This window comes from Lampris incognitus, chromosome 1 (assembly GCF_029633865.1).
Source record: "Lampris incognitus isolate fLamInc1 chromosome 1, fLamInc1.hap2, whole genome shotgun sequence".
Classification (NCBI taxonomy): domain Eukaryota; kingdom Metazoa; phylum Chordata; class Actinopteri; order Lampriformes; family Lampridae; genus Lampris; species Lampris incognitus.
This window is the reverse complement of record NC_079211.1, coordinates 137,726,656-137,753,724: the sequence shown is the minus strand read 5'-3', so window position 1 is coordinate 137,753,724 and position 27,069 is coordinate 137,726,656. Positions and strand designations below refer to the sequence as shown.

At 42.2% G+C, this 27,069-nt stretch overlaps 1 protein-coding gene across 1 annotated transcript; it reads left to right on the top strand.

Annotated features, from left to right (window-relative positions):
* The first annotated feature begins 4,129 nt into the window (after positions 1-4,129).
* LOC130124607 (arrestin domain-containing protein 3-like) lies at positions 4,130-26,097 on the top strand. Its single transcript, XM_056294002.1, has 6 exons — positions 4,130-4,402; positions 15,164-15,221; positions 16,659-16,806; positions 21,595-21,691; positions 23,654-23,910; positions 25,418-26,097. The coding sequence occupies exons 1-6, from the start codon at positions 4,147-4,149 to the stop codon at positions 26,066-26,068; spliced, it is 1,467 nt and encodes a 488-aa protein (XP_056149977.1). The 5' UTR covers positions 4,130-4,146; the 3' UTR covers positions 26,069-26,097.
* The last annotated feature ends 972 nt before the right edge of the window (positions 26,098-27,069 follow it).

Genomic DNA, 27,069 nt, shown 5'->3' with positions numbered 1-27,069 from the left:
TTATTCACATACATAAACTTTGGATATGTTCGATATCCAACTGTTTAAGCCCAGATATCACATAATATGGACTTCATATAGACTTTATGACTCAACTAAGTATTTGTATGGCTGTAGTCATCCGTGAATGGTGCACTCACCCTACTCCAATCTACTTACAGAATACATTACACTTTAATACCATTTCACTAGCAGATAGTAATTAAAAATGTGAAAAATGGCAGCAAAAATAGCTTAAACGTTATCAGTTTTGTTTTTTTTTGTACAAATGTTATCCTCACACTAAATGTTATGTTTGCATAAAACCAGTAAGAAGCTGTCAAAGTTCTATATTTGAAATGTGGATCTGATGCAGACCACCAGCATTCTCCTCAACATGTTTATTTAGAAAATCTGCCCTCTATGCTAATTGGAATCTGACCCTGGCAGGCACACACATACACAGATGCCCACACACACACACACACACACACACACATGTGCATCTGCACATGCATTTATGCACACATTCTTACACGCACACAGACACATACACAAACACTCCCCATAGCGATATTACCAACACAATTCCATCCGACTGATATTGGAATTTTCCGAAAGAGCAAACCAATAGATAGCCTATTACAAAACTATAAGGGATCAATAGCTAATTTCTTTGCATTGATTACCGCTTGGACATTTAACATGCGCCCTGTGGCCACAATATGTGTTCAGGAGGCTCGGATCCCCATTGGCCCTCATGAGTATTAAAATCATCGATTCAGACAGAGGACTAAAAATGTCAAGCTGTTCATTAATCTTAATAAAGACTGGACTTGACCAAGGCGCCCTTTCTCCCAATGCAGAGATACAACCTATCCAACCAGGAGTACACACACGGCATAGATTAATGAGGTTCTACTAAGGGATGTGATTTAAGCCTTTACCATTAATAGATCAATTACAAAAGAACAAGTCTTTTATATTAATGTTTGCTTTCAATTATGGTCACCGCCCAATAGAACAAATAAGAATTCATGCTGCCTTCTCAATAGTAGTTATTGTTTAGAAATGTCTATGGATCACAGGGATCAGTAAAAGGAAAGGCAGTGCAGCAATATCTTTACTCAAAATCAAGCATGACAGATCTGCCGTTGTACTGGAGTTTAGCCACAGTGGGCGAAGATGATCAGGTGTTGATTGTTAGTGGTTTGGTGGTTGGCACTGTTCCCCACCTACCACAAGACTCAAAACACATGGTTTCATCCATTAAGCGTTGACATTCCAGGCTGACCCGGGTGCAGGATTGGGCCATTTTCAGCGTTTTAATTCCAAGTATGCTTTCATACTACCAGAAGATGGCACTGTTTCTTGTTGTCATAAACCTAATTTCCTTCTCTGATTTAAAAAAAAAAATGCCCCGGAGGGCTTTTGCAGCCACAATCACATTCCGTACTATGTGTGGCACCGCCTGTCCTTAGACCCTCGGTTCAGATGAGGAGAAACAAGGAAGGGGAAAAAACATCGTCAGGAAAAGAAAAGGGCAAAAACCTCACGAAGAGCAACAGAGGAGGGACCCCCAACAGAGGTGCCAAGTGGACAGAGTAGACAAGCAGTGACAGATTTAACAATAACTACTCAATATGGATTACACACACGGCAAAATAGCGCACAAAGTATACAATTAAAACACAAGTTATAGCAAAAAAAAAAAGCAAAACAATTACATTTATTATACGAAAACAGTGCAAGGTATATGTTTTGAAGAGAAAAGTCTTGTTATGCTTTTGTCCATAGTGGTTTACAAACTATGCATTCTAGCTACCTTCTGTCTTTCTAATCCAACCTTATCCAGCTGTGCTATCAACTAGACACTCCTTACAGGATGGGCGTTTTAGATCGCCCAATTGTTCACTGGCGTGTTTGACTTGTAAAGTCTCCCCATTAGGACACTCCTCCCCGTCAACAGAAGAAGAAACATGACCCTACACAGTGAAAAGAACGAAGTCCATTTGCACAAGCAGTACTTTCAGCAGGGTAAAACTACATTTCATCAAAAGACTATCTGTTCTGTGACAGAATCTCGAAAATGGGCGTTTTAACTTTGCAATTACTAACACAGATTTTGCTTGGCTCACAAGATGCAAGTAAAGACCCATTCAAAGCAAGTCAGTAAGAAATGACATTAGTTTACCCATTACCACTGATGCAAAGCTGATTTAATCGTTTGGTATTGCAATATTAGAAACCAGAAAAGAGTAAACAAAAAAAAAAAGGGAAAAAAAACCTCAAAGAACTACATCAGTCTTACCTGCATTAATTTCAAAGGAGCAGCTCTCTCCATCTCCTTTTTCTTTATATCTTGCGTCCTTTTCATTTGTGGTAGCGGCGTCTGTTGTTGGGTACCGTGTTTTCAGTTAGGGCTGCCCGGCCTGTGGCCATGACTTCACTCCCCCCCTCCTCCTCCTCCTTCTTCTGCAATCATTACACTGGCAAGGTAACCGTCTCCATAGTAACAGCACCGCCTGTTAAGGGACACCAGTGGAATAATGCTAGATTATCTCATATATCTTGATGCAGGCTCACTAATCCAGGTAAGAAAATCCCACAATGTTGAATCAGTTTCATTTGCACTAAACATTGTGTCCAGATGAACTCATTCAACTTTCTGGGATTATACCAACATACATACACTTAGAAGTTGGGGCCTGAAAGTTAGGAGCAATCTGAGCGCTTCTATTTCAATTCACTCAAAAATGTGTGAGGTTTTTTTTTTAATATCAAGGGTTGCCTTTAGAATAGTCTGATCTGTCCAAGTGCCATGTCGCGAGTGCCACCTGTCAGATACAGGTAATATTGCAGCTGAAATGGAGTCAAGGATCCTGAATAAATTATGAGTTAATATGAATGACAAAAGAAAAAAAATGTTTTCCTTCTCAGAGAGGAAGCTGCAAGGACATCGAGGAATCGTTTGTTTATGTTTTATTTTCCCAACTTCAGCCATAATATTAAGTTCTATAATTCATGAAAAAACAATACATTTTATTTACTTAAATAGCAACCAGTTAAGGACTTTGACAGGGTGGTTTAAAAGTCGAGGAGTTTAAATCACTTTCTTTGATATACGAGACAAATAAATAAAAGAATGCCTATTACAATCAGTCTGGCACATTCTCTTTTCTTATTAAAGGAATTTAAAAATCACTCCAAATGGTTGACTGGTCTGACCTCCATGAATTGGTGACGGTTTCTGGAAGAAAAATATTGGTGCACAAGAATTCCCAAAAAAAAAACACTCTATATAAAAATCTCCTCCATTTCAGCTGAAAGCCTTGAATATAAGGTGCAGAAGAAGAATATCCACAGACACATAGTAAAAACTTCTGCACACTTCCTCACAAGTGCTCTCACCATACAATCTATCTCACTATTGTTGGCAGTAACTCAATATCTACAGCTGAGTGTTGTGACAGATGTGCGCAGTCACCATCATTTCTTGATTTTACATAAAACCGCTGGTACTTAATTAACACTAAGCTAAACAGCAGCCTACGCACTCGATGATATTGTTGAAAAAGTAAGTTTGACAGTGAAAACTGTTTGTGTTTCAACACTTGTTTGAGCGTTCATACAGAGCAACTTTGAAATGGCAATTATAACAAGATGGGAAATTTGCCTCGTTTTACACAAACATTTATTTGCAAACTGTAATGCAAGATTTGAAGATGCAAATAATGGCTAAAACCATCTTATTAGTAGTAGCAGTATTAGTTGAAGTTGTAGCAGCAGTGAGAGAAGTAGTACTTGCACTGGAAAATATATGTACCTGTTAATTATTTATGTACAGTAATGTGTGTGTGTGTGTGTGTGTGTGTGTGTGTGTGTGTGTGTGTGTGTGTGTGTGTGTGTGTGAGAGAGAGACAGAGAGACAGAGAGAGAAACCAATTTTCCCTGATGCCTCCAGGCTGACTACAGTACGTGACAGTAGGTGGCGGTAGAGATCTGTTGCCGTTCTGAATTAGCTAGGGCGTGTCTAGTCCCACACAGGGCCCACCCCTAAACGCGTCCCGTAAACATACCAACGTTATACAACAGCCACACCGCGCTGTCGTTTTTATTGCCCTCCTCTCTTCCTTTAAATATACAAAGCTCGGCTTTGCATTTACAATGCCTTCAATTAAACAACTCACGTTGTGTCTCGACTATCTGAACGAAGAAAAGACTTTTTCCGAGGGAGATACGATAACCGGCAGCGTAACGCTGGACTTGGAGAAAGAAAGCAAAATTGAAAAGTTTTTTGTCAAAGCGAAAGGAGACGCCAACGTGCACTGGTCGGAGAAACGCGGCGATCGCAACCACTCCTACAACGCGCATGACAGACTTTTTAAAGTCAAACAGTTCTTTATTCCGGAGACCTCAAAAGGTAGGACAGATATTATTTGACGTGCAACTTCGCAAGACTTTCTCGAAATGACTGCGTTGAACGCAACCGGCTGCTTGTTTTGATGGCAGACTAAAAAGATTTTTTTTTTGTTTCCTCGCAAGTTAATTGGCTCCTTTGTAGGACCGGTTCGGTGAAATTACACTGGCATCCCTAGTCACGCGTGTCCCTCCCATTTCCCAATAAACCATTTCCCAATAACGTCAATGAACTTTCTTCTTCTTTTTTAACAGGTTTTCTTCGTTGATATGAGGGGAAACGTCACGACGTACCATGAATGAAAAAACGTATTTTCCCCTTTTTTTCCCCAAGAGATTGCGCGATGCACACAGTGTATAATGAGTGTGGTAAACGGGTGCATGTCGGATAATAGCTAGAGTCGGGGTAAAGGAATCATAAATCAGTTCCATGAAATATGAAAATCATGCTCAAAGCCATCGTTCTTATAAATTAAAGTAAAATGGGCTAAGGTTAATGATTTTCCTGAAGCAAAATGTGACTAGTATCGGCTGGGGTTCCTGAGTGGCTGGGAATGAGACGACTCCCTGTCCCGGAAGTGGATATGATCCGATGCACGTTTTAAACCATCGTTGCCATTTCACTGGACAATAAAATACGCGAAAATGACATTGAGGCGTTGCTTCCTATACAACTGTAACGACATTTGGCCAACCTCACACGGGTTAACGTGAAAGGTTAACCCGTGTGAGGTTAGGGCCAAAGGTGGGGTGGGGTCTTATAAGGTTAATAACGGTACATTCGTAAATGGTTAAAGGACTATACCGGCGTAATTGCCAGTCTGTACCGATTTACATCTGCAACACAGCTCACTCGAATACAGATCATTTCCCCTAAATTGCTTTAATGCTTAGATCTCGCGTTTGCATCCTCTCGGTGTCCTTTAAAACGTTTCCGAATTTACCTGAGAAACTGCGTCGAAGTTGGTTGATAAACTGTCGGATTTGAAAAGGCTCTCATGCTAAGGAAATACGTGTTTGGAAAGCAGACGTTGAAAGGCACTTTTTTTTTTGCAGATGTAACAACTCTATTTAACATCTTATTATGGTTGCTAAACTACTACTGTCGGGTGCTCCCGTTAGGGGTCGCCACAGCGTATCATCCATTTCCATCTCTTCCTGTCCTCTGCATCTTCCTCTGTCACACCAGCCACCTGCATGTCCTCCCTCACCACATCCATAAACCTCCTCTTTGGCCTTCCTCTTTTCCTCTTCCCTGGCAGCTCCATCCTCAGCATCCTTCTTCCAATATACCCAGCATCTCTCCTCCACACATGTCCAAACCATCTCAATCTTGCCTCTCTTGCTTTGTCTCCAAACTGTCCAACCTGAGCTGTCCCTCCAATATACTCGTTCCTAATCCTGTCCTTCTTTGTCACTCCCAATGAAAATCTTAGCATCTTCAACTCTACCACCTCCAAGTCCACCTCCTGTCTTTTCATCAGTGCCACCGTCTCCAAACCATATAACATAGCTGGTCTCACTACCATCTTGTAAACCTTCCCTTTAACTCTTGCTGGTACCCTTCTGTTGCAAATCACCCCTGACACTCTTCTCCACCCACTCCACCCTGTCTGGACTCTTTTCTTCACCTCTCTTCCACACTCCCCATTACTTTGGACAGTCGACCCCAAGTATTTAAACTCATATGCCTTCGTCACCTCTACTCCTTGCATCCTCACCATTCCACTGTCCTCCCTCTCATATACGCACATGCATCCGTCTTGCTCCTACTGACTTTCATTCCTCATCTCTCTGGTGCATACCTCCACCTCTCCAGGCTCTCCTCAACCTGCACCCTACTCTCGCTACAGATCACAATGTCATCCGCAAACATCATAGTCCATGGAGACTCCTGCATGATCTCGTCCGTCAACCTGTCCATCACCATTGCAAACAAGAAAGGGCTCAGACGATCCTTGGTGTAATCCCACCTGCACCTGGGACCCATCTGTTATTCCAACCGCACACCTCACCACTGTCACAATTCCCTACATATTCCGCACCACTTCTACATACTTCTCTGTAATTCCAGACTTCCTCATACAATACCACACCTCCTCTCTCGGCACCCTGTCATGTGCTTTCTCTAAATCCACAAAGACACAATGTAACTCCCTCTGGCCTTCTCTATACTTCTCAGTCAACATTCTCAAAGCAAACATTGCATCTGTAGTGCTCTTTCGTGATAAAATCTTATTATGTAATATTCTTATTCGTAATAACATCTTACTATGGCATTGTCGTGAGTGAGTGTTTGGGGGCGGAGCAAAAGTATAGTAGAGGTCAACAACAAGCGGCAACCTCCAGGGCTGAAAAATGAAGCCAACGTGGAGGCTGGCTCCAAAAGCGAGTCAATTCCTATGATAATAACTTATATATATATATATACCACTTTTCTAAAACAATGTTACAAAGTGCTTAGACCCCCATGTTAAAATGCCCAACTACACAGAAATAAACAAGTTTACAGCCTGGTACACACACAAAAAATGGTTTCGGTCTCTATTGCTAATTTGCCCGTTCATGACAACTGTATGGGGGATGAATTTTTACATAACTCACCAGTTTAAATTATATTATGGTTTTAAATTATGCAAATTAAGGGCGTGGCCGCTTTGAGTGACAGGTGGTTTAGGCTCAGGTCGCAATCGTATGCATGGCACAGTGTACACAGCTGTGAGCTAGTGTTTGTGTTGTCCGGTTGACAATCTGTCCATGTATATTTTTCTCATACAATCTCTTAGTTATACTAATATTGTTCAGGTGAAGCAGCCATTTCGAGTTGGTCTTGTTGTCTTAGCGTGCAATACGTTTAGAACGCGACTTCGCACGGCGGAACCAGTACCTTCAGGTGTGGGCGAGCACGGTGTCCAGTAAGAACCCGCCCTTGTCCATATATGGTCACGTACGGTTTCAAAAGACCAAGATGGCGACGAGATTGTTTTTCTTTTTTTTTTTTTCAATGGCGACGGGAAAATGCCAAACTCGGGGCTTCAAAGAACTTACATTGATAAGTGAAAGCTAAACTAATTGGTGGTTTCCACTGAAAGTTGAATCGATTCACCTGGACACAATGTTAATTGGGAGAAACGTTTCATCACTCATCTAAGTGACCTCTTCGGTCTCAACTGACTGCAGGTCTCCCCACCAGGCAGGCAGTTGAAACTGAAGAAGTCACTTAGATGAGTGATGAAACGTGTCTCCAAATTAACGTTGTGTCCAGAATGAACTGATTCAACTTTCTGTGATTTCCTTACCTGGATTATTGAGCATGCACAAAGACCAATTAATTGGTGGTTCCGTTCCAACATCACAGCGCAGCAGTAGAGGTAGGCCTCCGCCATTTTGGAATGAAATCGACCACCGTATTGTCAAAGAACCTAATGACGCAACTAAAACGCCACGCCCACAAAGTGACGCGCAAACGTAAAACAAAATTCATTCTATTCTGCTGTCACATGTCTCTAACGAAATGGCCTGTGGTGAACGATGAAAAATATCACAAATACGCAAACTTTTATAACTATTTACGTACTTACTCACTCACTTATTAAAGTTATGATTTAAATCAGAAATTTGTAGAAGAAAATCATTAAGAATTGTATGTATTAAACATCAAAAATCTTTCAAATCATTGGTTCAGATTTACAAATTCTTAGTGTTTTAAATAGAAAGACATAACATAGCTTTTTGCCCCGCTTCCCAGAGGAGCAGAAAGTGAGCAATGGATATAAATGTAAGTTAGAAAAATCCAGGACTCTTGGGCTTTTGAGAAACCAGGCAATCTCAAACCTTTTCATGTTGAGGACCTCCAGAGTAGATGCACAATAAACCACAGACCTTTGTTTGAGAGTTTTGGGGGGTTTTTTTCTGAAAAAAATCCCCTCTAAGAAGATACATTCCCTGGAACTTAGTGAAATAAAAGTGAAAATAATCTATTTGTCATTTTGCTAACTCCTGCAGCTCTCTCAAGGACCCCTGGTGGTCTTCGGATTCCAGTTTGGGAACCATTCTCGATAACCATGTTACAAAGTGGATAAAATTAGGGATGTCACAAGAATCAGTCAATCAAGTTGCAGTTTATATAGCACTTTTCTAGTTGCATCAGCCACTCAAAGTGCTTTGCAATTAATTAAATCGTCCGGCCTCGCTTTACGGGAAATTCTGCAGCAACCCGGAAGTTAATGGAAACGAATCAATTCATAGAGACCAAATCTATGCGGGCATATTGAAAATGATACTATTACCAGCATTTTTAGTTATCAGGAGTATCAACACATCATTCTATAACTCAGTGTTTTTCTAATATAACCAGAGTGTGTTTGTTTAAAACATGAAACACTTAAAAGTTTCAGTCATAAAGTTGCAAACCAAAATGACAGCACATAATCACACAGTTGTAGTTGTTTTTACAGCATGACATTTCTTACAGTTCCTCTATTTTGAAAATTACTCTTTTGGGCTGCTTTGCTTTCTACTTGAAGGCTACAGGCCAATATTTAAATTGCAGCTCTTAGTCTAATGCACCATATATGCTTAAATAGTGAAACCCACAGTTTCTGTTCAATTGGTAATGTTTATATAAAAAGTTTTATTTAAAAAAAAAAGAGCTTATCCTGAATGGGATTTCTGGTTTTGTCATGGTATAAAATCAGGTGCTGAGAGTAGTGGAACTTCTGTGGTAATTCTAGTATGGTGACATCACTAGTATTACTAGTATACTGTAAATGTCATACAATTTACTCGTGACCTATTTTGAGAAATTTTCTATTGCGCTTGCTTCTGATTTAGCTGTGGGATTGGCCAATTTTTGGTGTGTAAAATGTGATGAATTCTGATCCTCGATGTGAATGATCAGGTATGGCCCCATTATCCATCCATCCATTATCTGAACTGCTTATCCTGCTCTCAGGGTCACGGGGACGCTGGAGCCTATCCCAGCAGTCACTGACCCCATTATGAAAATCATAAATTTAAAATGCTTCCACTGAGATAAATCCAGCTACTTAATGGTAAGTTCATCTATTACTCTGTGCTAGGGACAAAGCAAGTCAGCACTATAGGGCACAAAGGATGTATTTAAAAAATGGTTTTGTTTATGCTCTGTGATGGCCTGGCGGCCTGTCCAGAGTGTCACCCCGCCTGCCGCCCAATGACTACTGGGATAGGCTCCAGCATCCCTGCGATCCTGATGAATTCTGATCTTCAATGTGAATGATCAAGTATGGCTCCATAGACCAAGGGTGCCCAAACGTTTCCCCTCAGAGGGCCAAAACTGAAACTTAATGGTGGGCCAGGGGCCAAAAGCAAACACCTATTGTATTGTACCATTAACATGTATGTTAAGATCCAAGTTCTATTAATTTAACATCCTTTTAGCTTTAACATAAATTGAATAAGTTAAATAACAATATAACATTATATGTTTCAGTCACAATAAAATTTTACTTTTTGGAAGGTGCTTTCATTATCCGTCCATCCATTACCCAAACCGCTTATCCTGCTCTCAGGGTCACGGGGATGATGGAGCCTATCCCAGCAGTCATTGGGTGGCAGGCGGGGAGGCACCCTGGACAGGACATTTTAATTTAATACAAGTGCAGACCTCAATTTCAAACAATCAGAACTAGAAGTAAACATAACATAATTTGGTGCTTAACTTCAGTCATCCAGTGCATGGCCAATTGCAATATCAGAGTGCACCACTAGTGAGATACATGCAGTTGGTCCTTGCCTTTTACAAGTCAGTCAATGTTAGGCTGCAGCTGATTCACTGACAGGGTGAGGATACTCTGCAAGTGAGTGTCAGTAAGTGAACTTCTGAGCCTAGTCTTGTTCAGGTTCATGAGATTGAGAGTCTGTTCGCAGATGTAGGTGCTACCAAAAAGGGAGAGCATCACCTGGGCATGTTTCCTTATCTTTGGATACCTGTCTGCTGGGACACATTTGTAGAAGTCCTGCAGATGGAGAGAATTGAACTTCTTTTTGAGCCCTGAGTCACACTGAAACTCAATCAGTTTCATCTGAAGTTTATCACTGACAGAGTCCACACTGGTGGTGAAGGGCTGGGAAAACAACTCCAAGTCAGCTGCACTGTCCCTGAAGTCCTCAAAGCATCTGTCAAACTCCTGGGCTAGGTTGCTGAGAAGTGTAGCATACTCAGGCAGACTCTTTTCCACCTTGTCTACCTCTCTTGGGGCTGGGAAAGTGTGCCAAATTCCCTGAGAGGTAGTAAGAGAGCAAGAAAGGGATATAGATAGGTAGAGAGATAGATGTAGGTACTAGGTAAAGAGAGAGGTAGGTAGGTAGACAGGTAAAAAGAGAGGTAGGTTGAGAGAGATGAGTAGGTAGAGAGAGAGGGGTAGGTAGGTAAAGAGAGGTAGATAGAGAGAGAAGGTAGGTAAAGAGAGAGGTAGAGAGAGAGAGGAGTAGGTAGGTAAAGAGGGGGGCATAAAGAGGGAAAAATTTTAAAAGGAGGGGACAATTTAATTATATTAATGCATCAAAGTAAGACATTTTCAAATAAATGTATCTCTGGTGTATTGTGAATTAAAAATGACCAGAACTGATATAACTGAATATAATAAAACAAACATATTATTAGGTACATTATATCATTATGATGATGATAGGTACAAGCTATGTGTATTTACCTGCTTTCAGATGTCAACAGAGTAGCTGACGTTTCAGCTTGAAGGCTTTGACGTGGTCAAACAGCTGTGTGATGATCTGCTCCCTCCCCTGAAGCTGAACGTTCAACACACTGAGTAGGTCTGTGATGTCCACCAGAAAAGCCAGGTCAGAGAGCCATTTCTCATCCGAGGGTACTTCAGTATCACTGTCCTTACTGGCGAGAAAATCTCCGATTGCATGACGCAGATCAAAAAATCTCTTCAGGACTTTTCCGCGGCTCAGCCACCTAACCTCCTGGTGGTACAGCACATCACCATACTGTGCGTCCATCTCCTCTAACAGAACCTTGAACTGGTGGTGTGAAAGGGCATTTGAGTGTATGTGGTTGACTATTTTAATAACGTCGTGCATCACATCTCTCAGCCCGATGGATTTGGCACACAACTGTTCTTTGTGTAGGATACAGTGGTATTTTACCACCTTACCTCCACATTCACTGACCTTTTGGGATACAAGTGTGGCAAGGCCAGATTTTCTCCCAGCTCATAGAAGGGTCTCCATCCGTTGTAATCCCAGCCATTCTCTCCCAGGCTAAACCGTTCTTCTCCAGCACTCTCTCACCAGCCGCAAACAAATTCTCCGCTTCCATGGTACTGCTCGGTGTCTCGAGGCCAGCCAGTTATTGTGTTATGTCGAAGTTTTCACTCACTCCCCGCAAAAACAGCAAAAGCTGCGCTGAATCTGAAATATCAGTGCTCTCATCACACATAATTGACAAGGTGGCAAATTCAGCAGCTTTTGCCTTGACTTGCTCGCTGATGAACTGAGCCATGTCTTCAATGCGGCGTGTCATTGTATTCCGTGACAAGCCGATTTGGGAGAACAACCTTGCCTGAGAGGGACACATCAATTCAGCAGCCGAAGAGAGGCACTGTTTGACAAACTCCCCAGTGGCAAATGATCTTCTGCTTTTAGCAATCAGTGCTGCAATTTCATAGCTGGCCCATGTCCTGCTCTCCTGAACTGCCAAGGGCCGGTTGAGAGTATCTTACTGTGAGCTAAGTTTAGCTAGCAGCTTGCTGGTCTTCAGCTTTCGTACGTCGCCATGGTACTTTGAAAAAGCTGCTGCATGTTTAGTGTCGTAGTGTCGGCAGATATTGTACTCCTTCAGTACAGCAACAGATTGCTTGCATAGAAGACAGACTGCCTTGGAATTCACTTCTGTAAAATGAAATCTTCTTACCAGCTTTGTTTGAAATGCATTTTATCGGTGTGCCACAATCTCTGTCGCTCTATTTTTCTGTTACTCTCATCTCACTCACGCCAAACTGACTTCTTGCCCTGTCACTGCCCACCGTGCTCAGATTATGAAAGATAATTATTATGAATAATTTGGGATCCAACATATTAAACATATATCTACCTATTTCTTTTACTTTTACTATAATCGTTTATCTGTGAAGCGCTTTGAGATCTGTCTCCCCAGTTGAGAAGCGCTATACAAACTAAATATATTATTATTATTATTATTATTATTACTTACCTCACAAAATAAAATGGCAAAAACAGTGATTTCTATTCTAATCTTTGACAAATCTATTCTAATCTTTGACAAATTAATTTTCTTTTTCTTTTTTATTATTTATTTGTTTGTTTGTTTATTACTAGAAACATTTGGCGGGCCTAATAAAACCTTGTGGCGGGCCAACTTTGGCTTGCGGGCCCCATTTTGGGCAGCCTAGCCATAGACCATCATTGAAAAAAAGACGTTTGTAAAACTGTTGACAGGACACCTCCTGCTATAAACATGGTGTATTTTTAAGCCATGGGGGTTAAACCTTCGTAAAACTTTTCCAAAGCTCAAAAAAATATTTTTTTTCTGAATGAATAATTTTTCTTTCTTTCTTCTAAGTTTTCTTCTGGGTATTTTAATTTCGTAAGTCGTTTACATTTTATGTGATAGTTTATGTGATTTGCGTGTGCCAGCAGTATCTAATCCTTTGGCACCGATGACTGAAGTTCACCAAGCCTATCATCCGTTCACAACAGCCGCATTAATTCCTTTTATGGCTTAAAAGGTCTGTGTGGCAAAATTAAATTGATTTATTAAAATTGTAGCCCATCACAAAATCTCACTCTAGCTTTACTTCTGTCAGAACAGTTGCTAGCACAAGCACCTACTACTACTACTACTACTACTACTACTACTACTACTACTGCTACTTTTGGCTGCTGCCGTTAGGGGTCGCCACAGCGGATCATCCGTTTCCATTTCTTCCTGTCTTCTGGATGTTCCTCTGTCACACCAGCCACCTGCATGTCCTCCCTCACCACATCCATAAACCTCCTCTTTGGCCTTCCTCTTTTCCTCTTCCCTGGCAGCTTCATATTCAGCATCCTGCTCCCAATATACCCAGCATCTCTCCTCCACACATGTCCAAGCCATCTCAATTTTGCCTCGCTTGCTTTGTATTTTTGTTGATTTTCTGTAAGGAGTAAACCCCTACAGAAAATCAGCGTCAATAGTGTTGTTGTTTTTTGTTTTTCTTGCCCTTTTGTATCCGTTTAAGTCGGAGAGTACTGCTGGCGTCGTGTGTGGCTGCCGCTTCTCCCTCTCTTTGAGGGTTAGAAAAGCACTATATAAGTTTGATTTATTATTATTATTGTCTCCAAACCATCCAGCCTGGGCTGTCCCTCTAATATACTCATTGCTAATCCTGTCCTTCTTCGATGCTCCCAATGAAAATCTTAGCATCTTCAACTCTGTCACCTCCAGCGCCACCTCCTGTCTCTTCGTCAGTGTCACTGTCTCCAAATCATATAACATAGCTGGTCTCACAACCATCTTGTAAGCCTTCCCTTTAACTCTTGCAGGTACCCTTCTGTCACAAATCACTCCTGACACTCTTCTCCACCCACTCCACCCTGCCTGCAATCACTTCTTCACTTCTCTTCTGCACTCCCCATTACTTTGGCCCAGCGGTGGCTAACCATGTGCCATGGAGAGCCATGTGTATACAGGTTTTCATTCCAACCTGACTCCACACCAGGTGATTTCACTGATACATTCTTCCTCTTTGGTTGAAGGGTTGCTAATCAGTGAAATCACCTGGTGTGGAATCCTGATGGAATGAAAACCTGCATACACATGGCTCTCCATGGCACATGGTTAACCACCCCTGCTTTGGACCCCCAAGTATTTAAACTCATACGCCTTCGTCACCACTACTCCTTGCATCCTCACCATTCCACTGTTCTCCCTCTCATTCGCGCATTGGTATTCCATCTTGCTCCTACTGACTTTCATTCCTCTTCTCTCCAGTGCATACCTCCAGCTCTCCAGGCTCTCCTCAACCTGCACCCTACTCTCACTACAGATCACAGTCATCCGCACTAATCATTTTAAATTGTGATTGTACTAACGTTGCATGTATTTAATTACCCCTTTTGCATGGATAGGACAATGTAATTCCGAATGTATTATTCTGTAGCATCTCATGAACAATTATTCACTTACTACTAATATTATTGCCCCACAAACACACACACATCCCGATAGCGGTTCGCTTGCTCGCATAGCCTGGCTGGGCCAGAAGCATGATGGTTATAAGAATATCGTGCATATTCAGTGGGACGCATAACCCCAGAAGTAACCCGGGAGCTAGAAAGAGAGCAATTCTTATTGGACTGAATAGGTGCCATCTTCAGGTCCAGTCTCCACCTCTCATAATACATCCCAGAAACAGTTCTGTCGTAACTTAGATGACCTTTACTGTTTGCTTTTCTTGAGCTCTGCGTTGGATACTGACAAAAATTCAACACTGTACGTCACAGTCGCTTAAAGAAATGGAAAATAAAACTTTTAAAATACCAGTCAACTTTACCTATTTGCTACAAAGTGAGTTAGAAATAAAAATGTTCAAATTTCACTAATGAAGAAGTGATGGAAATGTGTGAATATCAAATGTCAGTCTAATTTCAGTGGGGGTTGGTTTACCAATCACCCTCGACTCTTCTTTTAATGTTTAGAATTTTTTTATTTTTTTTGCTGTTCCTGATAATGTTAACAAGAAAATAATTTATCCTGCAGACACTGTACTTCCTCGTGGGAGACACCAATACAAATTCAGCCTCCAAATTCCAATGGGGTATGTGTTTAAAATTGTCAGCACTTTCACAATGTAATCTGTTTTGGGTTTTTTATAAACACTCCTGAATAGCATATGAATAAGGCAAATCATCTGATTTGTCCGATGATATACATTTTTTGTTAGAAGCCAATGGTGATGAGCAGCTTACAGAGATATATTATTGAGTTTTGGTTTGAATCCACTTCAGGTGTTTCATATATGGGTGAGGGCATAAGATTTGTTCCATAGTTAAAGGAAATCTTTGCCGATGGTTTTGCGCATGTGCAGTCAGTACTGATGAGTAATGTAGCTGATGGAAGCAGTAAAATTCTCACTGCATACTTGATTGACAGAGAAATCAGTGTTTGTCTGCTCAGAGTCTTTCCCCCACGCCGACATGTAGCAGAATGCATTGTGTGTAAACTTCTGGATTATTATCCATAAAATGGGACTCCTTCTTAGATATTTTGGGGGGGGGGTTGCATTTTCCACCTTTATTTGATAGTGATAGGAGAGAGAGAGGGGATGACATGCAGCAAAGGGCCCGAGCTGGATTTGAACCCAGGCTGCTACGGTAAGGACTCAGCCATCTGTGGTACGCGCTCATACCAGGTGAGCCGCCAGGGTGCCCCGGGACTCCCCCATTTGTGGGCCATTTCACACAGTCGTTAACGTCAGATAAGGGTTAAATTTGGGTTAGGGTTAAATTGGGGGTTAAGGCTTAAGGTCAGGGTTGGGGTGGGTGTTAAGGTTAAAAATGAAAAGGTCAGAAACGGTTATGGTGGCGTTATCCAGGGGAAATAACATACAAACAGAGACCCTCCATAAAATCCTCTGCACTTGTGTTGTGGGATGTCACTTACATCATTGGAAACGTAGTTTGGCGGAGAGAATTAGGATGTGTTTTTTTTTTTTACTGTGTCTTTCGAGTAGATTAGAGTATTTGAAACCCTGCTAGGTTGTAGTTTTTCCATTCGCCAACTAATATCATGATTTGTCACTTGGCTCACAGAAAAAAGAAAAAAACTCTGTTGCAATGCTACTCCAGACATACAGCAATGATCTGGAACAACTGTAGGTGTTTTTCTTGCACCATGCTTGTTGCAGATAGACAGAGATAAGGTTGAAAATCAGCGAATTTTCCCTTTACTATTTCACCAAATTGTTAAGTAATGGTAACAGAATAGACCATATGTAGAACGCTTCTGTGTTAACCCATACATTGCTGTGATATGGTTGTACAGTTTTCATAACATGATTTTGGACAAACCAAATGTTGAATATCATTTATGTGGGACAAACCAATTATCAAATATCAAGAAAAGCAAATATTATGATACGATACCTTGGCCACCTGAACAACACTGGGTCAATTCCATTTATTTGCATAGTTAACAAAATTTTAACAAGTGGCTTAAATTCAGACAACATGAGTGTGCTGGTTCTCCTTTACAGAAACATGCCGTCCTCCTTCAGGGGAGCATATGGAAAGATTGTGTACAAGCTTGTGGCAACGCTTTCCAGGAGCTGGAAGTTGAACCGTGAAGACGAAAAGGAGCTGAACTTTGTCTCCAAGTCAATTTCAGACATTGGCTCTCTGATGGTATGTAAGGAACTTCATCAGTCAGGAATTAGTGCTGTGCAGATTTTTTTTGATAATCATCTGACAATGGTGGCCAACGGTCATGGTCACCACACAAACAAAATCAATACCCGTCATGCCCGTTTGCCCCAAATTAGATCTCATTGGGTTCAGAGTCGGGTCTGCCCTGGTGGAAAATCTTTATGCATAACTCTGAACAAGATACTAGCAGTGTGTTGACTTGTAGAAAGAAAGTGTCACACTTTGAAACCATTTAACGGAACAAAAACTTCTAAAAACCACGCAGACGTGTCAGGGGGTTCCCCCGTTGGGTGTTTATTGAGGTTAGTGTCAGGTGTTTTTGGCTTGGTGAACTTAGTCAGTCGCTACAATACATAAGAGCTTCCCAGTTTGAGTCACTTTTAAAAGTTTTCTGTTTGGAAAGATGCTTTTAAAGTGTACTTGAGGACAAGTCCACAATTCCTTAGTTATATTTGAAATTTAAATTTGATACATGGCTAAATTCTGTCAAACTCCTCTCCCCTCCTTTCCTCAAAACAAGCTATCCATGTTCAATGTGTTGCAACTTTCTAAGTGTGTGTGTGTGTGTGTGTGTGTGGGGGGGGGGGGGTTGGCCCTTTGGTGGTACATCTGGCCCACTAGTGTATAGCCTGCTTGTTGCTTTGCCTTCATAAGTTCAAAACTCTTAATTTGAAAACGTTTTATAAATGTGCATTATCACATTGATAGTCATAATCATTGTGCTAAGAGAGTGAGCTGAAACTGCTCTCATTAGTTGCTTATTGGAGAACTTTAATACTATAAACAGTCCAGTTATACCCGATTACACTGTTTTACTATGATGATCAACCACAATCGAGATTATGAACGGCACACCCCGATCACCAATATGAATATCTTGAACTTGACAGGAATTGCAACCTCTTTTTCTCCATATGTAAAAGACTTAACAGCCTCTGCAGTGTTTTAATTGGCTCAAAGTTACTTAGCACAGAGGGTATTAAAGGTGGTATTATCATGCATCCATTTTCCAATTCTGAACCATTTATCCTGCTCTCAGGGATGCTGGAGCCTATCCCAGCAGTCACTGGGTGGCAGGGGAGACACCCTGGACAGGCCGCTAGACTTATCATACAGGGCGCCCGCCCACAGGGACAATTTAGTATGGACGATTCACCTGACCTACATGTCTTTGGACTGTGGGAGGAAACCCACGCAGACAACATGCAAACTCCACACAGGACAACCCGGGACGACCCCCATGGTTGGACTACCCCGGGGCTCGAACCCAGGACCTTCTTACTGTGAGGCGACGGCGCTAACCACTGCGCCACCGTGCCACGCCACCATGCCTATTATCATGCAGTGTACTTAATATCTGAATAAGGAAAAATGCTTATGAATGCAAGATGCAAGCAACACTGATTGTGAGCAGATCCACCTGACCCCCTCCAGAGTTACTCCTCCTTGCACTGCAATCGGACCTCTATTAGCAATAGCCTGCTTACCATTACACTGGTCTGACTGTACCATCCAGAAAACAGCAAAGTAATCCCCACAGCCAGTAGCTAACTGTAAAATAAGATAAGATATACTTTATTGTCCCCATAGGGAAAAAATTTTTGGACTAAGTGTCACAGTATTAAACATATACACCACGAAGTAAATAGGCATACAGCACAACCAACCACATTCTATACATACATACTCTCAAAGTGCCATATGACAAACAATATACTGCAAAGATTGTCCAAAAAATGTGTAAACGTCATGGGCTCTAGTTTCCAGACAGTGCGAGGCCGGCAGTAGTGCTGACACAGACGTACTGACAACTTCTTTAGGCACAAGGTGGTTTTTCTCTCTCCTGGGCGCGTTTGCTAATTTCCGGGCTTGCCATGACGTCGCGTGTGCCAAAATGGGTGTAGTGGCGCAGTAGAGGGTATGTCAGACAAAATCAGGTGGCACAGCACTAGTTTGGTGTCAAAACCAAATATTGCACCCACATCTCCGCCTGGTCAGACAACATCTTAGCGCAGACGCAGGCATTGTGTGGTAGTTTCCAGGCTTTAGGCGAAGGTGCACTAAGCATAGACGTATCCAAAATCACACACGCCACTTCTGTGTATGTTATGTTGGCCTATTTCGTGAATAATCCAACTAATGATTACTGTCCTCAACCTTTTTAATCACAAAACAAAATATCTGCACATGTATCATTGTCTTCCAACATAAAACAGTTAATGTGTGTCATTATGCATGGAAAACAACATGGTGACGGGGATTTCAATATTTCAATTGACCTCACTCAACCTGAAAGAACGATCTGATTGGCTAGGCTAATTGATCCGTGACCACAACTGTGATTATAGAATGCACAGGAAAGAGAGAAAGACACTGGTGTAAATCAAGACTGGTTAAACGGTAGCCTGTCAAAATATCATATTTGGGCATCTGGGCAGTGTAGTGGTCTATTCCGTTGCCTACTAACACGGGATTGCCAGTTCGAATCCCCGTGTTACCTCCGGCTTGGTCAGGCGTCCCTGCAGACACAATTGGCCATGTCTGCGGGTGGGAAGCTGGATGTGGGTATGTGTCCCGATTGCTGCACTAGTGCCTCCTCTGGTCGGTTGGGGCACCTGTTCAGGGAGAGGGGGAATTGGGGGGAATAGCGTGCTCCTCCCATGCACTACGTCCCCCCCTGGCGAGGTGTCAGGTGAAAAGAAGCAGCTGGTGACTCCATATGTATCAGGGGAGGCATGTGGTAGTCTGCAGCCCTCCCCGGATCGGCAGAGAGGGTGGAGCAGAGATCGGGATGGCTTGGAAGAGTAGGGTAATTGGCCGGATACAATTCGGGAGGAAAAGAACAAGAGGAAAAGAGGGGGAAATAAAAATAATAATAATAATCGTGTTTGGGCGTTGTCTCATATCACATTAGAATTGGTGTCAGTGTCTGTTGAATACTCACTTGGCGACTGCACCTCCCGAATGAGGACATCAGTCTCCTCCTGGGAAAAGCTTTTCTGCCTTAGCCATGCCTTGCCTAGAAGTGCCGTGGGATTCATAATAACGCGGTCGACATCTGCCGTCCATTACGAAACTGGCAATTCACCATGACAGAATGCACACTGCTTTTAAAGGGAATGAAAGGAGCTGATTTGATTGGCTGAAATCGAAGACAGCCCACACCACACCTACTGATCATTTATTTCTTCTAATCCAATCCTTTTACAAATGTGCCTCCTTTGCGCCCAATTACCAGCAGTGCAGAATGTCCCGAAATTAGCAAAAAATATTAGCCACATCTTAGATCGACTTGCGCAGTAAACTAGCACCAGTACCTTCAACTACGCTATGATCCGGAAACTAGAGCCCAATAAATTAAAAACAAATTGTATTGAAATTCATTATGAAGTTTGCTGTTTACTCAAACTCACCCAGCTTTGGCATGAACCACTCCACAAGGGTGAATAAGTTATTGTATTTGTATTCACGGCAGTTGGGGTGGCACAGTGGCCCAGTGGTTAGCGCTGTTGCCTCACAGCAAGAAGGTTCTGGGTTTGAATCCCTGGGTTGTCCAACCTTGGGGGTCCCCCCAGGTCGTCCTCTGTGTGGAGTTTACATGTTCTCCCCGCGTCTGCAGTGGGTTTTCTCCAGATGCTCCGGTTTCCCCCACCATCAAAAGAAAACATGCATGATAGGGTTAATACTCCTATCTGTGCCCCTGACCAAGGCAATGGGAGAAGAACTGGAGTTGGTCCCCGGATGCAGCATGAAGGCAGCAGTCCGCTACACAGGTCACAGCTAGGATGGGTTAATTTGCAGTAACTGTATTTCCCTAAGGGGATTAATAAAATAAACTTATTTTAATTTACGTATGATTACTGCAAGAACAAAATGACCACTTCAAGAGAAATTTTGGATAACATTTTGTCTGACCATTGGTTCTGGTGACAACAGGTGGACTTCCATCCACCCACCCATTGATTGTCTAGCATAGTGCACACAAAAAAGGAGATCCGATCAACACAGACACAATGCAGACAATGATATCACATAAATGTAAGGTGTAAATTCAAAAACTGTGGTCAGATTTTTTTTTTATATATATTTATCCAGATGACATATAACTGCCTGATAACACCAGATGTCTATGGTGTCAGCGAAAAAGGGTAGAAAACAAAAGTATCCAAAATGACTGCAGACTGAACACAAGTCATGGTAAGGTAAGGGGACGTTGAAGAGGTTGCAGTGATCATTTTGTGAACCAGATTATGGTAAGCCAGAGATGAGGAGGGGAACCTGTGTTTTGATACGTTATAAATTGAGCTTCTCGGGTGGTTCTAGAGAATTTGCATAGCTTCTCACGAGGAAGCAAGTTGGATAATTGTGTAGCATAGCAGGGGGGAGAGAATTTTGTAGTCTCTGTAGTGTAAAACCTGCTTAGAGATAATTTCAGGAACAGCTGATGTGGTTGGAGAATTGGTGTGAAGTTGATCTTTGAGCAATGCTGAGCTGCCTGTGTCGGCATTGACTCCTTTAAAAGGAAGTTGCGGTAGGTAGGCTGTTGGTAACAAAATCCGATATTAACTGCTTTTTTAACTTTTTTTCCCCAGTTTGTTTTAATTAAGCTTGAATTGCAGAAGTGGTTACAGGAAAAACTCTACTTCCACCCTCATTAACTTCACGATAGACAATACAAACATCCATGACTCTACCATGACTTTTCAATGTGTAATGTGCAATTCCAGTTTATAAAGTGTAATGTATGTCCTTTTTCTTGTATTCTAGTCTCGTCAAGTGCGTTCAACAAATAAAGAGATGGGGTTGTTCTCCAGCGGGACTGTACACATGGATGTCACTGTTGACAAGACGGCTTATGCCCCAGGTAAATTCACCTCAGCTCAGCAAATTAACAACTAATTCCCTCTTCAGACTTTGAAAAGGTTAAATTAAGGAAAGGAATTTTCTGCCAATGTCAAGTGATGAATTGGTTTTGCCATTTAGAGGTTGTCACATACACCAAGTTGCTAGTATATCAGGTACACCTATCTAGTAGCGTGTTGTGCCCCCTTTGGCCTTCAGAACAGCATGAATATGTCTGGGCATGAATTCTGCAAGATGCTAGATATATTGTGCAGGAATGTTGTACCATGCAGAAGTAATTGCATTGTACAGTTGGATAGCTGCACAGCCGTGCAGCAAACAGCCCTTTTCACCTCATCCCAAACATGCTTGATAAGGTTGAGATCCGGAGACTGCGTAGGCCACTAAAGCAATGGGAACTCACCGTCATGTTCCTGGAACCATTCGGTGAGGATGTCATGTGCCTTGTGACATGGTGTATTATCATGCTGCAAGTGTCCAGCTGACAGTGGATTACTGTTGCCATGAGGGATGAACTTGGTCAGCAACGATGTTCAGATACACCATGCTGTTCAGATATTCTTCGGTTGGGTATCAGGGGCCCTAATGTTGTGGCAGGAAAACATTTCCCACACCACCACACTGTCACCTCCGGCCTGTACTGCTGACACCAACAGGACGGCTCCATGGGCTTATGTTGCTTGCATCAAATTCTGCTCCTCCCATCAGCATTATGCAAGAGGAACCTGGATTTATATGACCAGGCAACTTTTTCCTCACTCCTCGACGGTCCAGTATTGATGGTCCTGTGCCCATGGAGATTTTTTTTTTATATTTCTGATTTTGATATACTCTATTGATCCACGAAGGGAAATTCTTCTCTGCATTTAACCCATCTTAGCTGTGTAGCTTGGAGCAGTGGGCAGCCCCCATGCAGCACCCGGGGATCAACTCCACTTCATCTTGCCATGCCTCGGTCAGGGGCACAGACAGGGTACTAACCCTAACATGCATGGCTTTTTGATGGTGAGGGAAACCGGAGCACCTGAGGAAAACCCATCGCAGACACAGGGAGAACATGCAAACTCCACACAGAGTACAACCTGGGATGACCCCCAAGGTTGGACAACCCCGGGGTTTGAGCCCAGGACCTTCTTACTGTGAGGCGACAGCGCTAACCACTGTGCCACCGTGCTGCCCAGATGCGCTTTCTTGTTCTCTGCTGACAACAATAGCACCCACCATGCTCTCTGGCTGTTGTAGCCCATCGAGACATAGTCCAATAAATGGTGTGCTCTGAGATTACATTCTGCACACCAAACATGAATTCGGATTTGATTTGTCTGTTTGTGGATCGTTTGTTCCATTTGTTCACAGTGTTTTTCTTGTGACACTGTAACTAAACTCTTTCCTTTCTTACACGCTCTCTTTCAATAGCCCAAAGAGATAAGACATGCTTTTCAGAGGCATTAAGTAGTGCCAAGATCTTATTTACTGTGACAACCTTAATAAATTGCATCTTGGAATTTATTTCAATTATATGCCAATAATTGGTGCCCTGAAAAGGGTATCCTATGTATGTATGCCTACGCAATGAGGTTGAGGCATGAAAAAGTTTGACTTACCCATTGCTCCCTCTCATTCACGCAAAATACCCATTGCATCCTTACATTAAATCATGACAGTAGATTTTTAACCCTAAAAGAGGGCTTGTGCTGATGCAAAATGTCAGTAGTTGTGGCCCATAGTGTAATTTGCAGACATTAACTTGAATTTTTAAAAGTATTTTTTAACACATAAGGTGTACCAGATGTTCGGGTTATGCCACATCAAGACAATTCAGATACAGTCAACTGTCTTCAGTTAAAGGAAAGATATGCATTCTTATGCTTTTCTGAGACTCTGACTTTTCTGTCACTCACTGTGTCATCCTGTGTGGTGGTTGGTTGTTTAATATTGAGTTTTTATGGTCTGCTTCTCATAGGTGAAACAATCGCCCTTGCTGTAAAAGTGAAAAACTCATCATCCAAAGACATGACACCTAAATTCATTTTGAAAAAGAAGGTGGTTTATCGTGCCAGCGGCTCCAAGAAGTACCATGAAGATGTAGTCTGCAGAATGGTTGGGGATCTTATCAAGTCTGGGGAAGAGGAAACGATCAACTGTGGTATGAAGATTGCTGCCGACCAGGGGCTGACCGTCCATAATTCTGGCATTATCTCAGTGGAATACCAATTAAAGGTATGAGCTAGTGGCTAACATAATAGTAATGGTTGAGAGTAAACCATTGTTAGCGTATGATCCTTATGATAGCGACTGCCAGAGCAGTTTAAATTAAAGTGGGGTAGGCAATTTTCCTTCATTGTAATTTGTGAAAATGTTCATATTGCTCTTGGGAAGTAATTCAAGTGGTTTGAGAGATATTCAAGAACTCTATGTTTAACCCTGTGTCTGTATTCAAGATCTCAAAATCCCAGCGCTCCCGGCATCCGGGTAACATTCCGTTGCCTACTAACACGGGGATTGCCGGTTCGAATCCCCGTGTTACCTCCGGGTTGGTCGGACGTACCTCCAGACAAATTGGCCGTGTCTGCGGGTGGGAAGCCGGGTGTGGGTATGTGTCCTGGTCACTGCACTAGCGCCTCCTCTAGTCAGTTGGGGCGCATGTTCAGGGGGAGGGAGAATTGGGGGGAATAGCATGATCCTCCCACGTGTTAAGTCCCCCTGGTGAAACTCCTCACTGTCAGGTGAAAGGAGGTGTCTGGTGACTCCACATGTATCGGAGGAGACATATGGTAGTTTGCAGCCCCTCCCCGGATCAGCAGAGGGGGTGGAGCAGTGACCAGGACGGCTCGGAAGAGTGGGGTAATTGGCTGGATACAATTGGGGAGAAAGAAAAAAGAATCCCAGCACTCCCCATAGGTCTCAACCAATCAGGGGAGCTCTCTGTGACAGGATGGTCCTACTGCCTGCCAGCATTTGCATGCAAAGCTTTTCTGCCATGCTTCCCCTGTCGGGTTTCTTGTCATCACAATATGGAACTCAGAGGTGGATCACCCTGTCACAGACTAAAGTGTTCATCTTAAATACTTCGCCTGTAAGTGCTTCACAGCATCAATGTCAGAGTAACTAAGAGCCTCGCTAAAAGGTATATTTTTCACATGCATAGATAACAACTGTGATACATTTCTCTCCATGGCACTCAGATCTTGGACAGATGGCATCACACACCATGCTGGTGTGTTGGACATAGCAATATTTATAAATACCTTAACTACAAGTAAAACAGTGCTTTACAAAAGCAGTTTTGGTGTAACTAATATATTTGCTGAAAATAGATATGTTTTACATGCATAGATTATCAACGACAATATGAGTTTTGTCAGATATGACAGGCATGAACCTGGTTTGGGGGGAGGGTTTCAGGGAAGGAAAGAGGAAGCAGAGTGAGGAAGCAGTGCATCTTTTGGGGGGTATTCCATCAAAATTGCTCACTTCTCCAAAGTTGCCTACCCTGCTTTAATGATTTGATTTGTATGGCATTGTGCATTAACTGGCTAATAACTTGAGACTTGCAAATAACCGATGTTTATTACCAAACTAATTCTAGAGATAAGTCTTAGATTTACCCATTTGCTTGAAAAGTCAGGATTGGTCAACACTCTTGTACTCTACAAATTATTTAACATGGAAATGATATAAATCAATGAGAAAATAAAATTATATCTCAATTTGCAATTATTTTCAGGTGTATTTAGACATTAGCTTTGCTTCAGATCCAGAGGTCAGGTTTCCATTGGTCATTGTCCCAGCTAGCCTTACATCCGGACTTTACCCCAGTGGACCTGTTGGGCCCTACCCACAAGGGGCTTTTGGGGGACCTCATCATGGATACCCAGCAGCCCCAGGCCCAGGGAAGAGTGATTTTCCAGAGTATCCAGCACCACCAAATATGTATCCTGCTAATCCAGGTGTGTATGCTGGTCAGCCCACCGTGTACCCAGCTCCACCCCTGCCCATTGGAGGTGGTTATAGTAACCCCTTGCCACAGCACCCTTCTCCATATGGATCTCCATTTTCTTCTTCATCATCTACTCCAGTGCATCACAATCCCCCTACTGTCCCAATTGCCCCAATGTTAGACCCAACACCTTCTGCTCCATCCATGTTTCAACCATCCCCTTCTGCTCCATCCATGTTTCAACCATCCCCTTCTGCTCCACCGTTATTTCAACCACCTCCTTCTGCTCCACCGATGTTTGACCTACCTCCATCTATGCAAATGATGAATACAAATTTCCTGTCTCAACAGGATGAACAACCTCCAAGTTATATGTCCCTTTTCCCCCCATCTGTCAGTGAAACATCTTCCGCTGTGTCTGATGCAAAGAATAAGTGATGATAAATGATTAGGAAATATTCAATAATGTTGTAAGGTATCCTTGTTTTTGTTTTTTTTGGGGGGGGGGGTTAAGAAATGTTAAATGTTACTACTAGGACACAATATGGTGTTGTCTAACATTTTCTGTGATGCCTTAAAGAAAGATATTGAAACATTATATGCACTCTTTCAACTGAGTATTTAGACTCAGCTTAAAGAATAACTGCATGCTTAAATAAAATTTTTGCATTAAAATTTTAAATATGTGATTCCATTTCCATGAAAGACTTCCCTCCTAGATGAAATCTTAACATCTCTGAGCAAACATAATAACTGCATTTCCTGTCATAAGTCGGCCATAACAGGTACATAAACGTTGTTCTCCTCATAGCTTAACTGTGCCATAGGCTTGCAGTCCCAAATACTTGCATATTCATATACTCTGTCCACAGACAAATCACGCATGCAAAAAAAGAGTATGTTACTGCCCCCTCAATTAGAGAGACAATATAATCCCAACTCTCCCTTTGTCAGTGCTAGTAGCACAGAACCCCCACTCTCATCCCCCATGTCCTATTCCTAAGCATTTTCTAGAGATGAGAAAGGGAGGGAGCCCAACTGATACTGGGGGATGATGTTGCTTTAAAAAAAAAAAACTCAGACCTTTGTGTTTGATGTAATTCTATGTTATTCTCTGTCATGCCTGGTTGCCTATTGGCTTCCTTTTCATATATCATGCTTCAGTTTACATGACAGGGTTGCAGCATTGAATCTATTCTGCTATACTTGCTCCTGAATAGACAATTGGGATAGAGTGGAAAGACAACGGAATCACGTGATCCTATTTGCTAAAGCACCTTGGTTAACTGTGGGGGAATTTCTTCTCGACACACTGTTGTTCATAGTCAATCGGTCCAAGGTTCAAGAGTCAGTCAGTCAATGTCCAATACTTACAAGTCTGATGTGAGTAGGTTTATTGTTAATAATCCACAAAGCAACTGAAGCAACCTGTCCTAAGC

Coding starts and splice junctions, on each gene's coding strand:
- LOC130124607 (XM_056294002.1), top strand. CDS start 4,147: ATGCCTTCAATTAAACAACTCACGTTGTGTCTCGACTATCTGAACGAA. Junction 16,807..21,594: donor CAGACATTGGCTCTCTGATG/GTATGTAAGGAA, acceptor CTTGTATTCTAG/TCTCGTCAAGTGCGTTCAAC. Junction 21,692..23,653: donor CAAGACGGCTTATGCCCCAG/GTAAATTCACCT, acceptor TGCTTCTCATAG/GTGAAACAATCGCCCTTGCT.